The 18996-nt window shown below is 47.3% G+C and overlaps 1 protein-coding gene across 1 annotated transcript in view; it reads right to left on the reverse strand.

Annotated features, from left to right (window-relative positions):
* Positions 1–18996, reverse strand: part of cacna1ab (calcium channel, voltage-dependent, P/Q type, alpha 1A subunit, b) — a 138113-nt gene that overhangs the window by 62131 nt on the left and 56986 nt on the right. The window contains exons 6-17 of the mRNA XM_086212337.1: positions 7906–7997; positions 7510–7662; positions 7213–7400; positions 4892–4995; positions 4621–4736; positions 3816–3860; positions 3437–3529; positions 3099–3296; positions 2693–2805; positions 2044–2156; positions 1380–1511; positions 1202–1274 (exon numbers count right to left, since the gene is read on the reverse strand). Of these exons, the coding sequence (XP_086068463.1) occupies positions 1202–1274; positions 1380–1511; positions 2044–2156; positions 2693–2805; positions 3099–3296; positions 3437–3529; positions 3816–3860; positions 4621–4736; positions 4892–4995; positions 7213–7400; positions 7510–7662; positions 7906–7997 (1420 nt within the window). The remainder of the gene's footprint in view (positions 1–1201; positions 1275–1379; positions 1512–2043; positions 2157–2692; positions 2806–3098; positions 3297–3436; positions 3530–3815; positions 3861–4620; positions 4737–4891; positions 4996–7212; positions 7401–7509; positions 7663–7905; positions 7998–18996) is intronic.

Here is an 18996-nt window from a genome sequence, read left to right on the forward strand (position 1 = left end):
GAATGCCAACCAACGCTGAACTGACTTTTGTGGGCGTTTTTCTGTCTGCAGAGAGACTGAATAGAACGAGAACATGCAGTACCAACACACACGGACACACAACTGGCCAATGAGTCACACAGAGACAATAAAGACACAAAAACGGCACTCAACAAAAGCGCTGAGGTCACAACAACAAGCCATCTGTCAAACTAATGACAGGAAAACAATCAGCTTGTTCTCGTTCCCACACACACGTGTGTTTACAGGAACTCATAGTTCCCAAACGCATAGGAGCAGACGTTCTAGGGACAAAGGTAACGTTCTCTAGAAGGTGATGGACAAACCCTAACAGAACACTTCTGACGTTCTTATTTTGCTCTCTGTTGGACTTCAGGAGGATGTCCCTTTTTTGAGTTTTCACGGTTAAGGTGGAACATTTCAAGAACTTTAGGGAAGGAAGAAAATAAAGGTTCTCTGTATGAAAATGTTCTCTTAAGGCCTTTTTAAAAGGAAGAAGTTGCCCAGCTTCAAACTGTGTGCTCTCAGAATGTTGAAGGAACATCAGCACAGTTCTTTTAAGGCTTGAGGGGGATATTTGGTGGATAGGCACATTCCGTACCTTTGGGGAATGTTTGGGGGATTGTTGGAACGTTCCGTGGTGAAGATGCATACTCCCTCCATGATCCTGCCCCTTGTGTAGGGTCACAATCCGTTGTGCGGTTGCACCTCAGGTCGTGCTTCACTGCACGAACACTTTCATTCGCTGACTTGTACTTAAGTACATAAACACACTTCGACTAGATTGTTAGGGTGGATCAGATAAGACGAGCCAAAACAATAAATGACACTCTCCTGGAGAACCCCTTGCTAAGTGGAACGCTCTGTGTACAAGCTGTTCCCTCTGCTCTCCCAGATTGTTGGCAGAACCTTCATCAGCAACATCCCAGAAACATTAAGGGACGTGTAATGTTCTTACACCCAGAACAAATACGTGTAACATCAAAGGAACTTTCTACAGGAAGTGCAGAGAGAACGTCCCCCTCAGACATTCCCTGGGCTTTCCCGGGATATCCCAAACGTTCCATGGAAGTTGAAATTGTTGCTGAAAAAACACTCAGTAGCTAAGTGGGTCGATGAAATAATTATCAATCAGGCGATGATCAGAAGAATATTGATTTCAGTTTCACTAAGAATCCTAAAAACACCTGTGATCCCTCACCTGGAACACCGTCATGATCGCCGCTGCAAATGTGTCAAAGTTTGTGGGCGGAGTTCCGTTTTCAAAGTTGAATCTGACATGAGAGAAATCAAATTTACAATGAAGCATCATAAGAACCACAAACTCAGGAAAAGATAAGCTAAAATAGGAAGGAGTGTTTTCATGTGTGGGTACTGACTGTCCACCGAACAGCTGCATTCCCAACAAGGCAAAGACCACGATGAAGAGGAAGAGGAGGAAGAGCAAACTGACGATGGACTTCATGGAGTTTAGCAAAGAAACCACCAGGTTACGAAGGGGAGCCCAGTATCTGAAGACGAGGAAGACATGGAGGAGGAGGAGGAGGACGAATGTAAGAGAGGGAGACTTAAAATACGTCCTTTAAGAACTTCAGTCAACATTTTTAGAAAACTGGGACCCAAATCACAGTGCAGTCATTCTGAGTTAGAGCTCCAGCAACAGGAAGCTGTGGCTGATCCTTCAGTTCTGGCAGTCAAGCTAAAAAATAGTGCTTTATTTGATTATTCCAACACAAATCCAGCAGGCAGACCCACTCAGAAAACAAAGGCCTCCTTTTTAAGTGAGATCTGTCCAAATGAGCAGCGTCGTGACGAGCTGGGAAGTCCACAACAGAACAATGTGCACCGGCCAAATCCAATTAAAATCTCTCCTGAAGGGAGCCTCACTAAAGTGCCAAAACCTGTTCAGATGTCACAAGACTTTCCCACTGAAACCCAACAATCGGCTCCATCTCTGCAGCACCGGAACATCACAGTCGCCATCTTTGTCTTATTTGTGCACGCCTGAGCAGATCTCAGCCAGCCGATGTGAGCGAGACTTACTTGGTGACTTTGAAGATGCGGAGCAGTCGTAGAGCTCGTAACACGCTGATCCCGAAAGATGTGCCCGGCTTGATGGTGGCCCACACCACCTCGAAGATACTGCCCACGATGACCTGCACACGCGCACACACACACACACACGCACAACAGCATCAGGTGCCTGCAGTGTGCTGGAAATCAGGCATCCGCCCCGAATGAAAGGCCTCAAGGTTCATCAAGCAGCTGTTTCGATGGCCAGGGACCAGTGGTGCAGATCTAGTCGGAATGTTTTTGCTTTTTTTACCTCGAGAATCTCAACTTCCTGTAAACCGCGATGAGGTAGAATCTCAGTGTAACGTTCCAGATTGGGAAAAAAATTGGAATAAAACTCGTGTCTTGAACCTGTTAAGTACGTTGATTAGCAGTGTGACGGCGAATATCCCCAAGCAATCTGGAAACCATTAAAGGTTAATTTCACTTTTAAATAAAAAAAAACCCACGCACGTTATTTTTCAAACCTTTAAACACAGAACAAGAAATAACAAATCCTACTAGAGCGGCTTATGCTGCTATGGAAACACCTAGCGTGCACTCCCGTGCGCGTGTGTGTGTGTGTGTGTGTGTGTGTGTGTGTGTGTGAGTGTGCGTGTGTGTGTGTGTGCACACTCACCACACAGTCGAAGCAGTTGAATGAGGAGTGGAAGTAGGGCTGAATACCCAGGCCGTACATCTTGATCAGCATTTCAGACATGAACAAACCAAGGAAGATGAACTCTGCATAGACTGGAGGAGGAAAAGAAGGGACAAATATTCCAGGATGAATAGAGTGATGCAGTTGTACAGAGAGAGGAGAGTGGAAACAAAAGAAGGCGATGTCACAGGGAGAAAGAGTGGATTAAGGGGGGAGGAGTCGACGTAGAGAAATGGAAACAAACCAACTCAGAAAAAAGACAAGAGAAAGAGGGATCGGAGAAGAAGGGAGAGAAAACAAAAGGAAGAGAGCGTTAGAAGGGTGGATGTCAGTAGAGACACTGGTGTGTGTGTGTGTGTGTGTGTGTCTGTGTGTTGGTACTCACACAAGAAGTCGGAGAGCAGCTCAGGCTGGTTGTAATGCACCGCCGCCACACAGATGGTGTTGAGGCCAACCAGGCAGAGCACCGTCCAGTAGAAAGCCTGCGTCTTCACTATCTTGCGTATAAAAAATCTCAAGCGTCGTTCCTTCTTACTGTAATTGGAGCCGTCTTTTCCGCTCTTTATGCTGGAGCGGGCGAAGCCTGGGAGGGGAGGGGTTTGAGTCGGTTTACCCGGGACAGAAACCTGCTGAGTCCAGCTTCCAAACGCGTCCCGGTGAATAACAGCAGAACATTTGCCCTTCAACACTCATGACAAGCTTCTCCATTGATGATTTCCTTACCAACTGCATCGCCCATGTTGTCCTCGCCCTCCTCGGGGTTCAGCAGCTCCGTCTTGTTGTTTTTGGTTTTGATGGTTGGCCTTCGTCTTGAACCTAACAGGTGACAAAAACAATTGTTTACCCATCGAGTGCCACAGTTCCACCTTCAGCGCAGACCCTGACCTGCACCCTCCACATCCTTTGTGTCCTCCATCCTTGAGTACTTTTAAAGTTGTTCAGCATTGTTGGAGAAATACATCAGTTGATCTGTACCAGACGTCTTCGTTTACTCTCAGAATGAATCCCCTTCTCTTCCCTCTACCTGCTAGCGGCTGTGCTAATGTCGCTAGCGTGTCCCTCCCCTCTCTCTACAGTCGAAGGACAGAAGATGAGGTGTTACCATCAAAGTTTCCTGTGCCGTCCTCCTCAGCCAGAATCACCTCCTCTGTAAGAAACAAAGCACGTTTACTTTCCAACTCCAAAACTAGTTGTTCATGTGAAACCAGATCTCTTGGATCTGAGACCAATTTCAGAAAATATCACGACAATAAAGGGAAATCAAATTCAGTCGGTACTTCAGTGCCTCCTGTACTGATGGAAGTACATGAGATTGATAACTGCAAGTCTGCGCTGATCCGGTATCACCTCATTTATTAGCCCTTGAACAGAACTAGCCTGGACCCGGACCAGGGACTCTGCCAGGGGAGTGGGCCGAGTCTCTGGCCCAGGTCCAGGCTAGTTCTGGTTCTGGTTCTGTTGTCTCACTAAAATACAGGAAATCAATTCTTCTTCACTGCTCTAAAACAGCAGCATACACAGGAAGCTGTGCTGTATTTCCATTGGCTACCTCTGGTATGAACAGGTGGAGAAGGACTGACTGACTGACTGATTGATTGACTGATTGATTGATTGATTAGTGGGTTGGGGCTTTTTCAGTGTTCAGTTCTGCCAATCAAAGGTGGGCGTGTCCAGCATCACAGCTGTAGTCTGGAGGGGGGACAGTCGAAATAGTTGATAAAAACAAGTTCTCAGGCTTCCAGCTTTTAATTCAAGTTTAACTCTTTTTTTTTCAACACAGCAGGATTGGATCAGTACTCAGAATCAGCTGATGTGGTTTCAGGTATCAGCATCTGTATCTGTGTGTGTGTGTGCGTGTGTGTGTGTGTGTGTGTGTGTGTGCGTGTGCATGTGTGCGTGCTGCCGACCTGCTTTGCAGATCCACTCCAGGTATCCGTTGAGCTCCCTCTCAATCTGCTGCTGCCGCCTCAGCTTGAGGAACTCACTCCTGTTCTCCACCCGCTCTCTCTCTTTGGCAAATTCACTGTGGGGACACGCGTCAGTTTTTTTTTTTTTTTCTTGGATGTCATCAAACTTCATTGGCCCAAAAAAAAAAAAGGGGACAATATACAAATTCCACAGAAAATCTATACTGCATCTAGAAAAGGAGGAGAAATGTTGGGGTGGATGGAGGCGTACCCTGAGAGTACACCCAGCACCAGGTTGAGCATGAAGAAGGAGCCGATGATGATGAGGGGGATGTAGTACATCCAGTTCCAGGCGCTGCCCTCCACATCGTTGCTCTGGAAGACAGATGGACGCACAGGCAGAGGACAGACAATAATATAATGACACTTTGTTCAAACCTGCACGATAACTCAGTTCCCTCTGCACTCAGCGGCCAGCCAGACGCAGCACCTGGAGACGGGACCGGTGCCGTGATTATCGAGGTCATTGCTGTCTGTCTCTGGCCACGATGGACAATGTACTCGCCATTTGTCACTGACAGCAGTGATTTGGTCCAGATATTTTTCACTGTATATATTTAAGGCGCCAAAAATGAATCATATTGAACAATTCCAAGTGTTTTTTTTTCTTGTTGTTGTGTTTTTAAGTTTAAGTGGATTCTAGAAAAAGATGATTTTGAGCCGGGGAAGGCTGGGTGTAAAAAGACAGCAGGGACGTGTTTGTGGTAAAGCTTGGAGATAAGAAGGGACCTTTTCCTTTCCTTCTTAAATTCAGTTTTGTTTTGTTCTTTTTGTCTCTTGGTTGCTGGTCAAGTTCTTGTTGCTACTTTTGCATTCTTCTTTGTGTAATTTGACTGTCTTTATTATTGTCCCACTGTTTGTTGGGTGTTGCGTTTGTGTAGGGATTGTTTTGTAGCAATGATCTTAATCTCAACCAAACTGCTCGTAAAAGCGGAGCCGCTGCGTGTAAATGTTGCTTTGCTTCACCATCCTTACTCAGACTTTTATGGAAGTGCACAACAAGAACAGAGAGGAGTTCCCGTATCCGCTGACCCAGAAGTCACCCACTTCCGACTAAAGCACGCCCTGGGTGTTGATGGTGGTTCTACTGGTGTGTAGAACCCACACGAGGGGCGTGGGCAGCACGTGCTGCATCAGCATGAACGCATCAACAGTCAACGTGTCGCAAACCTCACTGATCATCAGAGAAATTAGGTTACCGGGGAAGATGGTGTTCCTGTGACCTGTGTAACACTTTAATGGAACTATCAGCTGATTATCTGTAGCTGGAGTGTCGTGCGTGTGTGTGTGTGTGTGTTTTGAACTGAACGGTGCAGCACAAGCAGCCTGTTCTCTATTAAACTTTCATTGGTTTCCTCCTGACTGCCTGTGCGAGTGAGGAAGTCAACCTCCATCCATCAGAGAAGATGTTAAATATAGAGCGAGACAGACCAGAATAGAGAGGGGAGGCAGAAACAGGAGAGCGAAGACAAGAAGAAGCAGAAGAGGAGGAGGAACAAAAGTTCAGCAGAATAATGGGGGGGGGGGGGTATCAAATCTCCAAACAGTTAATGCCTCCTTCAGCTGAGCCTCTCACCTCGTCGCCCCCCTCCCCTGTGACTCCTGAGTACAGCGCAGTTCTTTGGTGCCCCTTTGATTGTAACTACTGTAATACAATATAACAATGAACTGCAGTTGCTGTTTGTCCTTCCAGTGCGAGACGGTAGGAACACACTGAACCTACATTCCCACAGACTATAAATACATATAGAGGTGGATGATGTGTTTCTGTGGGCCGACCCAGAGGCTAGCATGGCCACGGATACCCGAATGCTAGCAGGATCCTGGACCACAAGGGAAGCAGCTACAGGCTTCAGAAGCTGGAGGAGGAAACCAGGATGGGGGGCGGAGACACCCCAAGAAGTACAAATAACAACATCCATTCACTTTCAACTACAACCTCGGTTCTGTTTTGGATCAAAGTGTGTTTGATGACTTTTAGAACATCTTGTTCTGCTGTTCCACTGCTAGCGTTCATAGCAGCTAAGCTAGCAGTCAGCCATCCGGTGGAGGTCTGAAACTCTGTTATCAGTGTTGTAACATCTAAAATATTACCGTTACCTTGGTTTGAAAGTGATGAGTTAGTTTACAGTACTACGTTCTGTGTAGAGTAATACATTACTGATAACATTTGCAGTATTGGGATGAGGAGGAAGTCTATTCATCCCATTTCTGGTGGTCACACATTACTGGACACAGTTACAATGATAATATTACCAAGTGCCTTATACGTTACTCTGTTGATGCCTTTAAATATAAATTACTAGAAGGTGTAACCCCACCACTGTCACAGGGAGGAGAGTCTTTATATGAAAAAAAGAGGTAACTTGAAGGTCACGGCTGAAAACCCATCGTGCTACACGATGACATGGGACCAAAATCGTCCCGCTGCCCTCTACCGAGCACCAAGACCGTCCTGGAACCCCCACACCTAAGATCCCTTCATCAAAACCTAACCAGACGTCTACAGCTCGGCTTCGCGGGCAAACGTACGAAGTAGAGCATGTCTGTCCATCCCTCCATGGTGATGCACTGGAAGACGGTGAGCACGGCAAACAGGATGTTGTCAAACTGGGTGATGCCATAGTTGGGTCCCAGCCAGCCTGCTTTACACTCCGTGCCGTTTAGACACAACCGGGACGGCAACTGCGAGCCACACGGTAGTTCATCCACCGTCTCCCCTGATCAGAAGAAGCAGCAAACAAGAGAATGGAAAATGAACTCAGGTGTGGCGCTGGGATTGTAGGTGCTGGTCGCATGACAGAACCTCTGACCACCGGCGTTCTTCACCTGTGACTTCATCGTAGCAGGTGGTGTGGAACTTTCCCATGTAGAACTCCAGGCCGATGATGGCAAACATGAGGATGGCCACAAACAACAGCAGGCCGATCTGCAGCAGGGGGATCATCGCCTTCATAATGGACTTGAGCACCACCTGCAGGCCTAGAGGAGGCAGCACAGAATAAAATCATAAAAACGTGACGGGTTCAGGGGATGCAGTGGTGTCGTACACAGAACAGCATTTTCTTTGAGATGTAATCCAGTCCCCTGAATGCAAGTCCTCAGATAATGTACAAACGGCTCAGTATTGTAAGGAATTACAGCGCTTGATTGCAGTTGCTTAGTTACTTTCCACTGCAGTAAAGAAGCCAGAGACGACAGATCAACACACGGCTCTGCACTTACTGGGAATCCCAGACACCAGTTTCAGAGGTCGAAGGACCCTGACAGCTCGTAGTGTCCTCAGATCCAGTTGAGACCCCACGGAGGACAAAATACTGCAGAGACAGGGGGGTTTGAGGGGGGGAGGGGGACAGAGAGGAAAGTCAGTTTGACAGGTAACGTGTCAAATATGTTAAAGCTAATCAGGTGCGGCTTCAACAGGGAGAAACGTGTCACTCCACCCGGGTCACTGCCGAGGCCCTCAGACGCTTTTCACGACTGTGACGTGTTGCACCACCCAGTGGAAGACATCCGCTAAAGGCAGCGCGCTACAATCAAACATTTAAGGTTTGGAGACGAAAAACAAAGAGTGCTTGTTCTTTTAATTTAAATAGATGTAATTAGCTAGCAGTACGCTAGCTGGTGCAACTACAGCTACACTCCCATCCCTGTCATAACACACACCTGTGAATCTGTGTGTGTGTGGGTGAGTGTGTGCAGCTCTGGTGTACAGTCGGCCAGAGGCAGGTTGGAAAATTCCATGCTCCGTCTCGTGCGGGGGTGGAAGGCAGGGTCTGTCCAACAGGAGAGGGAGGGGGGAAGTGCGGGGGCGTAGACAGGGGATGCTCTACTGAAGAAGGGCAGGAGAAGAGCACGGTATGTGGGTGGACTCTGGCCAAGGGGTGTCACGATAAGCAGGATAACCATGATATTTTTAAATAAATATAATGAATATCAGCTTAATAACATGTCTGGGGCTTCTCTGTGTGGGGCTGGCATGTTCTTCCTGGGTCTGCGTGGGTTTTTCTTTTCCAGGTTCCTCCCACAGACCAAAAATGCAGTGAAAGTTGGTTGAAGTGGAGCATCCAGTGTCACACGCTGGTAGGTGTGAGAGTCTGTCTCCACACCAGTCCAGGATGGACCGCGTCTGTCGCAGCCCGGCTCCTGCTCTTCTCTAAGAGCCTGGACGCTACAGAACAGATAACACACATGTGATGTGAGTGTCTTACATGCTAATCGGTCCTGCACCAGCCTGTTGTCCACTGGTGGCAGAACCGCTCCAGAACGTGACTACAAGCTCGCCGGGGTTCTGACCGGATTGCATAAACCAGCAAAGACACAAACGAGCAAAAAGATGAGCCTGAATCGACAGTCAGTACCGTTGTGCTGTCTTGAACGGTCGAAGGCACAGACATGGAACGGATGCAGGATGATGAACTTCTATTTTAACTACGACACACGACTGTAATGTGGAACAGAAACCAAAAGTAGCTGAGGGGTTGAATTCACAGTGGGAGGACTCAGGCTGATGTAACGCTCCAAATATACACACGCGCCAACCGTTTGTGCTGCCGCTTTCCCAAATTTTGCCACTTTTATCTGACAGACTCACAAATGCCAAATTCCCATCATGCTTTCTATATCAACATTTTGAGGACGGGTGGTCTCTGCGTGGGTTCTCCTTCCTCACACGACTGAAGCCTCAACTCCAGCTGATTATCTTGATGAACTCGATAATTAACAGAAGAGAATGGAAAAATTCATCAGGAGATTCTTGACAATCAGCAGAAAAACCAAGAAAGCAAACAAGACACAGAGAGAGCTCAGCGATTCAAGCCAACCCCCACCCCACCATCCCCCTCCAGGTTGGTTGCTAATTCCAGTAAGAGGTCATTTATTAACAGACACGGTAGCAGCAGCCAAGCCCCTCATTGCCTCAATATCTTCGCAGCTACAGGCCGAGCTGCTCCGGACCTGAGAACACCAGCGCTCAGCACACGGAGCCAACAGCAGCAGGTCCGCTAACGATCCAGGTCTCAGTGAAAGAGGGTACACGACCAAAACTGCACCGCGTGTGAGTGACAGGGGTAAAACTTGAAGTCACGTCAACAGCTGGTTCATATTCATCGACAGCTACAGCTGATGTGCATCATATTCCCGCCCACAGTTCACCAGGATGGCCGCTAGAGGGAGACATGTTGAGATGGAGGATCATGGGAGGTGCAAGAGAGGCCGCAGCACCTGAGTGTAAACCAGAAGCTGGCAAAGCCTTCACATTCATTACTCAAGTAGAAGTACAGATATTACTGTATAAAAAAGACTGGTAGAAGTAGAAGGACCAGTACAACCCACGGTTGGGCCCTAATTATACCTTGATGTTTCAAGGTGCCATAGAGAGGTTGAAGGGGTATTCATTCTTGTTCTGTGGTGTGATGTGTAACCCCACCAACATGCTTGGGTCTGTCATGGCTCAGAAGCTTCCTAAAGGCTCTCTGAAACCGCTATGTCACCATGTTGGGTTTAGAATGCCTCGTTTGTCCCTATTGGGGTCGTTTCTGACCTCATCTGGCAACCTCATTATTTATGCAAGTGCATGAGTTGACGGCGATCGGTTGCCGTTGTTTATCTGGCAACCTCATTGAACTACTACTCGGTGATTGGCCGCCCTCACTGTCACTGAAAAGAAAGCACTCCCACTTTCTCGGCGAACTGTCGCCGGTGCTAAGTGTGACTGCTGCTGTCAATTGACAACATTCCACATCATACAACAACATTGGTAAGATAAGGTATCAAGTAGCCACGGCCCATTCGCGGATCCAGCCGTATACGCAGTGGCGGGGTGGCTAGCGACAGACAGCGCAGATAAAGCAAAGGTCTCAATTCTATCGAGGCCGTTCCTTCAGTCAATCTGCTCAGTCGGTGCTGCTGCAGGCGCCAGTTTGTGTCGCGCGAGCGAGCGACACGAGAGAGCTGCACTCACTCGGCTCGCTCGCATGATCGCCCCCTCCTGAAATATGGCGAAGGGGTGTGTGTGAAAGGGGTGGGTTCAGTGAGTGTGAGTGGGGGGGCACTGACTGAACTGTGACGTCACACTTCAGCCAAAAGCGCATTGGTCCATTTTCCCGCGGCGATTCAAAAAAGGGGAGCTACTTCAAACAGAGGTGATGACACTGCCTCACACTTGGTGTGTCTCCCCACAACAGGGGGACGTTGAGGAAACACCAAGAACACGAAAACCATGATTTTCATTCTAGGGGACCTTTAAAGTTTAACTGTTAAAAAGAAATGGAAACCATAAGATATACTGTCTTTATCTGAATTCTAAAAGATATGAATAACGTGATAAATATTAGCAGTGAATCCTCGCTCAATCACTTTTAACAAGAAGAATGTCTTTGTTTTTAAGAACAAAGCAATAATTGGCCAACACAGTCCTCCTCTCTGCTAACGTGCGGGGGTGTTGTAGCTCATGTACTCAAGAAGTTTTTTTCTTTTTTCTTCACAGAAAGTAAATAAATACACAACGTTGTCGCTCGTGTGGCTCCGCACCGAACCTTCAAATGACAGATTCCCGTAAACAGGACATCGAACGGCGTATTTGCTTTTCACTGTCGAAGAGCAGAGAAAATCCCTGAAGAGGAAACGAGAGGCAACTTCCCTTCAGAGACTGAGAGTGAGAGAAAGAGTGAGCAGATTGAAAGAGAGTGATAGTCCTGCTTGTCACAAGTGTGATATTCAGTTGCTGACAGAGACACTCCAGGGAGAAAGAGAGGGAGAGGTTTATGTGTGCAGAGAGAAGGTGTTTGGACTGCGATGACAGATGTTGACGGCTGGGAAAAACCCAACAATCCACCTGTAAGCCACACACACACACACACACACACACACACACACACTCTCTTATTTAAAAGATAAAAAGATAGAGACCCTTCTCCTCTCTGTGTTGCATTAGAAAAACTGAAACCCTCGCTAGTTAGCTTAGCACAATGAATGGTAGCAGATGGGAAGTGCTAGCATAGCTCTGTCTTGTCTTCTCAGCTCCCAAAAAGCGACAGTTTCTTCTGTATATTCAGGTTTGAATAGAGAAGTGGTCGCCGTCCTCCTCTCTTATTAAGTCCACCATGATGAGTAGCGGCAGTCGCTCTTCCTGTTGTCAGTGAATGTTTGGTTCTGTAGTCCCAAGTCTTGAGGTCAGCTAGGAAAGTAGCGCCACCTGTGTTTGATTCTAACATCACAAAGTCTCATCATCTTAACTTTTTCTTTAAGAGCAGACAAAATCATTTTGGAGAAAAGTCTATCTGATGACTTTAGACTGAAGTCTGCTCATACTTCCCACCCACCGTGCTGAGCTAACAAGCCGGACTAACTAGAACTCTCCCCAATCTCGCGTCATTGTATTTGAATGCTGCTGTAATTCACAACTTGAGCCAGCAGAGGCTGCTGTTGCAACTACACAATGCTGTTCTACATTTAAAACATGAAACCATCTCAACACTATCTTGTTCACTTGGAGTCAGAGAAGTTGATAAAGAACACGTTTGGGTGCTCGGGCCAGAGGTTTCCTTCACCTGCCAGCCGACAGGAGAGCACAAGCTGTCCTCCCATCCAAATATCAACTCCTGAGAAAGAGGAGAGCAGAAAACCTCCCTTCTCCTTTGCTGAGGGACGTTAACGTGAGGACGGCAACTTTTACGACCCTGATGATGAAGATCTCAGGGGTCACTCGCCACCTTTACGTTGCCTGGTCTCTCCCGTTCACATGGCATTGCCATGGCAACCAGCAATTCCTCTCTTCGCTGAGTCTCCACGGTTACCGACCTGCTCTCATTCATAAGCGTTGCCAGGGCAACGCAGCTCTGCCTCATTGATGGAATCTCGGCATTGCTGCAGCAACGAGGATAGAAAGTGGGTCTCCTAGCGATTGATTTTCAACCCCTCTAGCCCCCGCATCCTTCGACCCCCCGACACACACACACACACACACACACACACACACTATCCTTCCCTACCCCCTCATACCCTGTTGTACCACAGCTTCTGCGCAACTCTTTTGCATTGATCTTTTGCAAACATCTACAACATGAACACAACTTTGCTGGGACGAAGAAACACAAGCTGACAAAACATGTGCAAACACAATCATTGCCATCAACCAGACACGCACGCACACGCACACTCACACACACACACACACACAGTATAGTTTGATGACAGTGATGAATGTGATGCAGCTCAGGTCGTATGGATGACCCACTTTCTCTGCTGCTGCTGAGGAGTAAAATGATTGTGTTGTGTTTTAAAACGTACACGCGCGCACACACACACACACACACAGAATATCAAGTCAGAATGGTACACTGAAACATCATCTTGCCAACTCTAAATTCACAAATCTACTTACATTTCATTTAGAAGAGAGACTCCACAGCACAGCGCTGAGACGCTGTTCGATGGAAGTGAAGAAACAACTGTGAATGAGCAATAGCATCTCTACACTTAGCATTTATATTTTTGTTAGCAGTTTTATCTTGCTGTGATGTCACTGTGTAGATGAATGAACGAAACTTTCACATTTCAGGAGCTGCGCTGCAAATGTTGACCATGCATCGCAACCATCAATGCAGCTGTGGCTGCTGCTGGACATGCTGTGGAACAGCTGGTTTGACTGACTGGTAGGAGCGGACTTCTGCCGCCCGCCTGAATTGACGTGTGCTGCCAGAGGTGCACGCAACACACAGCGCCAGTGCATGTCTGAGGAGGCGCACATCGTCCAGAAAAGCAAACAACACGCAAGACACTGGGACCAGTTCCTTTTGTGTGTGTGTGTGTGTGTGTGTGTTGGAGGGGTTAGTGTATTTTTGTATGTGCACGTGGTCTGTGCGTGTTGTGTGGAAACAGTGTGGGAGTGCCATGTGTCATCACAGTGTGAGCTGCTGTCCTCTCAGTGTCTCCCACTGAGCCCCTTCACCCACACGTGATGGACAGTGTCCTGTGTGACATGGTAGAACAAGGTGTACCACTACTACAAGGATAAAAATACTATAATATGTAGTAATTTTACAGCATCTTTAGTAAATACGAGGGTGGAAATAAATGCGCTTTAACATTTCTGCACCATAAACCACAAACATATTCACATAAATATACACAATCACAGATGAACAACATCCAGAACACACACAGAACGGATGAAATATGTTAAAACAACTGAACTGACAAGGTGGGAAGACTCGAGGAACCTTTAGAACCTGCTCGAGAGGACAGATGTGCACCTGAGGGATTATGATGAGACAGAGAACCAGTGACCGCGGAGGAGATTAACAAGTCTATCAACAAGCAGAAGACGCCATAAGTCATACTGTACATCACCTGCGTAGTCCTAAGTCGGGATAAAACACGGTTTTATCACCAGGAACATGGCAGCAGGTGTCCAGACATCTCGCTGTTGCTGAGATTGTTGCATTCGCAGCAACATTTTCAGACACTGCTGGGACCCATTCACTTTCCAGCCACAAATCTGAGTGGTTTCCATGCACAGCCATGTTTGTGAGGTCCTGGGAGGCCTGCAGCAAGCCCACGTGTTTTTAGTGACACGTAGGGACATTTCCAGCCGTCACTCTGGTGACATAACTGGGTGTTTTTAGTGAGACCAGTGATCACCCAGTCAGTGACTGGGCTGGTCTTGGAAGTGAAAGAAAAAACATTCTGCCTAATTCAGGGCCATTTTACAGCAGAAATGTTGGATAAAATGAAATCTATAAATTATCCAGAAATGTTTTCTGCTCTGGCCGTGACCAGATGAACCAGCGAGGCCCTCCAAAGCTGTCAGGCCAGCCCTGCTCTCTCTCCCTCTCTTGCCGATAGCTATGGGACATTAAGCGGCATTTTATGACCTTTTTCTCACTATTCACCCCAACCTCTGGTGCTGAAGTGGTACACCCCAATATTGGAAGAGTTCACTGGCTGAGAGCAGAGGGGAGGCCTGGAGGGGAACTTGGGGGAAGGGTACAGGATGAAATGGGGATCATTAAGACTCCATCACCCATGTGGTTGGTAATATGATGTCACCAGGCCCCTCCCTCTGTTTTTATCCCTCCTCTGGCTTCCCTTCATCTCGGCCTGTTGTTGCCGGAGCTTTCACTGGCAGAGGCAGGATGAAAGCACTTTTCTTCTGACCACACTCTCCATCCTCATGCCTCCTTCCTCTCTTCATTTTCTCACTCTCGCATTATTGCTGATCTCAGCAGAGTGCGAACACTCAGCTGATGGACTCTCTCTCTCTCTCTCTCCACCTCCACCCCCACCCGGACTCCACCTTCTTCCCACCGTCTCCATTCTCTCACTTCGTTTGTTTCTCTCTCCTCCACCCACCCAAACTCAGGGTGTTTCTTGTCATGTGTGAGGGGAGAGGAGGATGAGGGGAATGAATGTTGGTTTCTCCCTCTGCTCCATCTTGTCCATCCTCACTCTGTCTGTTAATCACATATATATTTTATTAGCCTTTCTGTGTCTCGGGGAGCTTTGCTGAGTGTGCATGCCTTTTTGAAAACACCCTCTGACGGCTTGGCTGTTGGCACAGAGCTCCTTCACTGATAGAAGCAAAGAACCATTCTGCTGGGTTTAAGTAAGAAAAACACCTCTACTTCTTGAACCAGATAATCATGTTGATCCAGGAAGGCTAGTTTTTGTAGGTATATTTTTTATATATAGGACTAATTGTCAACATAAGGCTAACTTAAAGAAACCACGTTTTGGGAAATACTCTCCAGAGTCAGACTTCTCTGCTCTGTGCTGGCTGCTGCACAGGCAGCTGACCGCTAGCTGTCTTAGCATAACGGATGGGTGTCGTGTTAGCGTTCCTCTATCAAACATCATCTAAGGCATTTTTATCCAGGATGGTCTTTGTCTGCATAATATAACAAAGAGTTGTGCCTAAAATTTGTATTAAAGAAGATAATTAAGAAGAAGAAATACTTTAACATGAGGAGGCGTTGTAGTGGTAGAATCAGACACGTAGCCGGAACTACTTTCCTGACTGGGCGCAGTGATTTGACGCAGCACCTCCAAAGCTCCATTGGAACTTGGGTCAACAGAACCAAAGGTTTGTTGAGGACTAGAAGAGCGACTGCTGCTACTGATGATGAGGAGGAGGAGGATTCCTGCTGGACACACCAGCATCCTGGACCTGAGCTAGCTGATGCTAACACTTCCCACCCACTACCAGCCATTGGGCTAAGCTAACTAGCCTGGACCTGAGCTAGCTGATGCTAACACTTCCACCCTCTACCAGCCATTGGGCTAAGCTAACTAGCCTGGACCTGAGCTAGCTGATGCTAACACTTCCCACCCACTACCAGCCATTGGGCTAAGCTAACCAGAATCCTGGACCTGAGCTAGCTGATGCTAACACTTCCCACCCACTACCAGCCATTGGGCTAAGCTAACCAGCATCCTGGACCTGAGCTAGCTGATGCTAACACTTCCCACCTACTACCAGCCATTGGGCTAAGCTAACTAGTGTGGATCTGAGCTAGCTGATGCTAACACTTCCCACCCACTACCAGCCATTGGGCTAAGCTAACTAGTGTGGATCTGAGCTAGCTGATGCTAACACTTCCCACCCACTACCAGCCATTGGGCTAAGCTAACTAGTGTGGATCTGAGCTAGCTGATGCTAACACTTCCCACCCACTACCAGCCATTGGGCTAAGCTAACTAACCTGGACCTGAGCTTGCTGATGCTAACACTCCCCACCCACTACCAGCCACTGGGCTAAGCTAACTAACCTGGACCTGAGCTAGCTGATGCTAACACTCCCCACCCACTACCAGCCAGTGGGCTAAGCTAACTAGCCCGGTCTCAGCTCAGGGAAGGGTCAAGAAAACCCCACACTTGGTAGGATCTCGTCATCGATAAGATAACTTCAAATATGATAAACTAAGAAGTAAAACTTCTCCGACTTGTTCACAGCAGTGACGGATGACATTTTCTTATTTCAATTTGCTGTTAACCTGTTGGGGGGCATTCTAGGGCAAAAGGGGTATCAGGATGGCAGGAACACAACGTTCTCCACGTTCTAGTAGCCTTTGATCTATTTCTTGGACAAATTAGCTGTGGTTCATTCCTGATTAATCCCTTCATCCATCCATCTATCCTGTAATTAGATCTTCCCTCTATCTCTATGCCTTTTCTCTCTCCTGCTTCCCTTCGTCACTCTTCCCTGTGTCTATAATCCTCCTCCTATTTTCCATTCTCCACCTCTTTCTTTCTCTCTCTCTCTCCCTCTCCGCCGTGCCGGCTGATTAGCCCACCTGTCCCTCCGTCTCCTGCCAGCAGGACTTCTGGACCTCTGTGTCCTTATTTATGTGTCTGTCCTCTCAGTGTGCTTGTAGGTGTTAGTGTGCACGTGACTTTGTCCCAGTGTGTGTGTGTGTGTGTGTGTGTGTGTGAGTGTGCGCGCGCATGCATGAGTAAGTGAGGGAAGTGTGGGTTTCGCTTGACACGTGTCACATGTCCAGAGCAAGATGGCGTCCGTCTATGGTATGGGTGCCTCTGCTTCAGCTTATTTGTGACGATTCTCATTGTTGGTTCTCGCCTTTTACAAACTCAGATCTGCTCGGATCCAAATTCTCTCACTTCTTAGCCGCATTTACTTCAGATGAAGAGCTCAGATTTCCCAACGGGCGGTGGGCAAATTCTGGATGGAGGCCTGAGCCGTCCGGCGCCCTTCTAGCTCACCGAGTTGAGCTGAAACACTAAATTATCCACTCAACGAACAAAATGCCAATCCACTACACTTTGTACTAGCGTTCCTCTAAAAATAGTCTGTTACTTTAGGACAGTGTTTGCCCACAACCCTCCACATGAGTGTGTGTTCCTGTGCAGGAGCAGCGGCAGAGTTGGAGGCTACGGAAGAACAAGTAGGAGAGTGATGAGCCTGCAAATGACTCCACAGCAATCACCATAATTGAGGTGATAGCAAAGACACAATTTCCAGCCAGGTTTTCTCTCCCTCTCTCTTTTGGTGTCATGTTTTCCTCCTTGCTGGAGTGTACTCACTGTAACACCCACGTCTCCTCTTTGGAAATATTACATTAAAAAGGAGCGTATTTTCATTTTCTTATGTCACCTAATGTTTTCTTTAGCTCACGTTAACTGACTGAGTTTTTCTGAGGCATGAAACCAAACACCCACTGAGTCGGAGATGAGGGGACCGGATGTTTACCCCCTGGTTGAAGGACTCCAGCATCGATCTTTACCATCTACTCAACCTGAATATTTTTGTTATTTTGCACAAAGCATCACTTTGTTTGAAAATATATCAAAAAGTGGTTTCATGTGTGGAAATAAGTGAAACTGAAATCAGATTTCTCATGAAAACAATAAAGCTCAAGGGGCCCAGGTGCTGTCTTGGTTTTCAGCTTTCTCAAGTTCTTGTGCTTGAGGAAAAATCTGTGTTTGTTACTCAGTGGATAAAAATCAAATTAGAGCCATTCACTTGCATTGATTGATCTACACAGCGAGCTCACTGATACATTGAATGAATGTCTAGAATTTGAGAAGTCTGTTGTGAGGCGCCGTCTCTCTGTGCGTCCAGGAGGAGTCGCGGGCTCGTCGACAGTGTCCTCTCATTGACTGACTGGCCCCAGTCTACTGTAAATGATTAGATTACGATGTGACGTCACAGCATTGAAAATCAATGGGCTGTTGTCCCTGAATACTAAATACACCAGTCACTGTGTGTGTGTGTGTGTGTGTCCTCTTTTCTCTCTCATTAATTCTTGTCCTCATCAAGTATCTCTCCAGTGAGTTTGCCAAGAATGAAGTCAGCACACATGCACACTTATTAACACACACATTTGCAACTCAGTGGCAGAACCCTTCAGTCACGACTTTAGCACACTCACACACACACACACACACACACACACACACTCACGTACGTACACACACACACGCGCGCACTATTAGAAATGAACGCATGCTAAGGTGAGAGAGCTGGGGGAGCCTGACACTATCAACACTAGAATATGCAGCTAGACGAGATGCTGCCCTCCACAGGTGCTGAGACAAACAGCGCCGCCATGCTTGACTACATCACATCAAAAACTAACAAAACTTTGTTCTGAAGGTGACACAAGAGGAGACGTCCTTGACATTCATGGATTTGTTTCCCCGAGGGAAAGAATTTGCTACACAAGTCAGCGGACATTTGCAACCCGTTTTTCTCTGGTATCATCCGGGCCAGTCCCACCTACAGGGAACGAGCTTCGAGTCAGACCTTATTCTGAACTGCTGGGCCCTCGAACCAAAAACGTATTTGTTCTTTGACA

This window comes from Aulostomus chinensis, chromosome 8 (genome assembly GCF_037954235.1).
Source record: "Aulostomus chinensis isolate RoL2024-O1b breed Wild chromosome 8, RoL_Achi_v1.0, whole genome shotgun sequence".
Classification (NCBI taxonomy): Eukaryota; Metazoa; Chordata; class Actinopteri; order Syngnathiformes; family Aulostomidae; genus Aulostomus; species Aulostomus chinensis.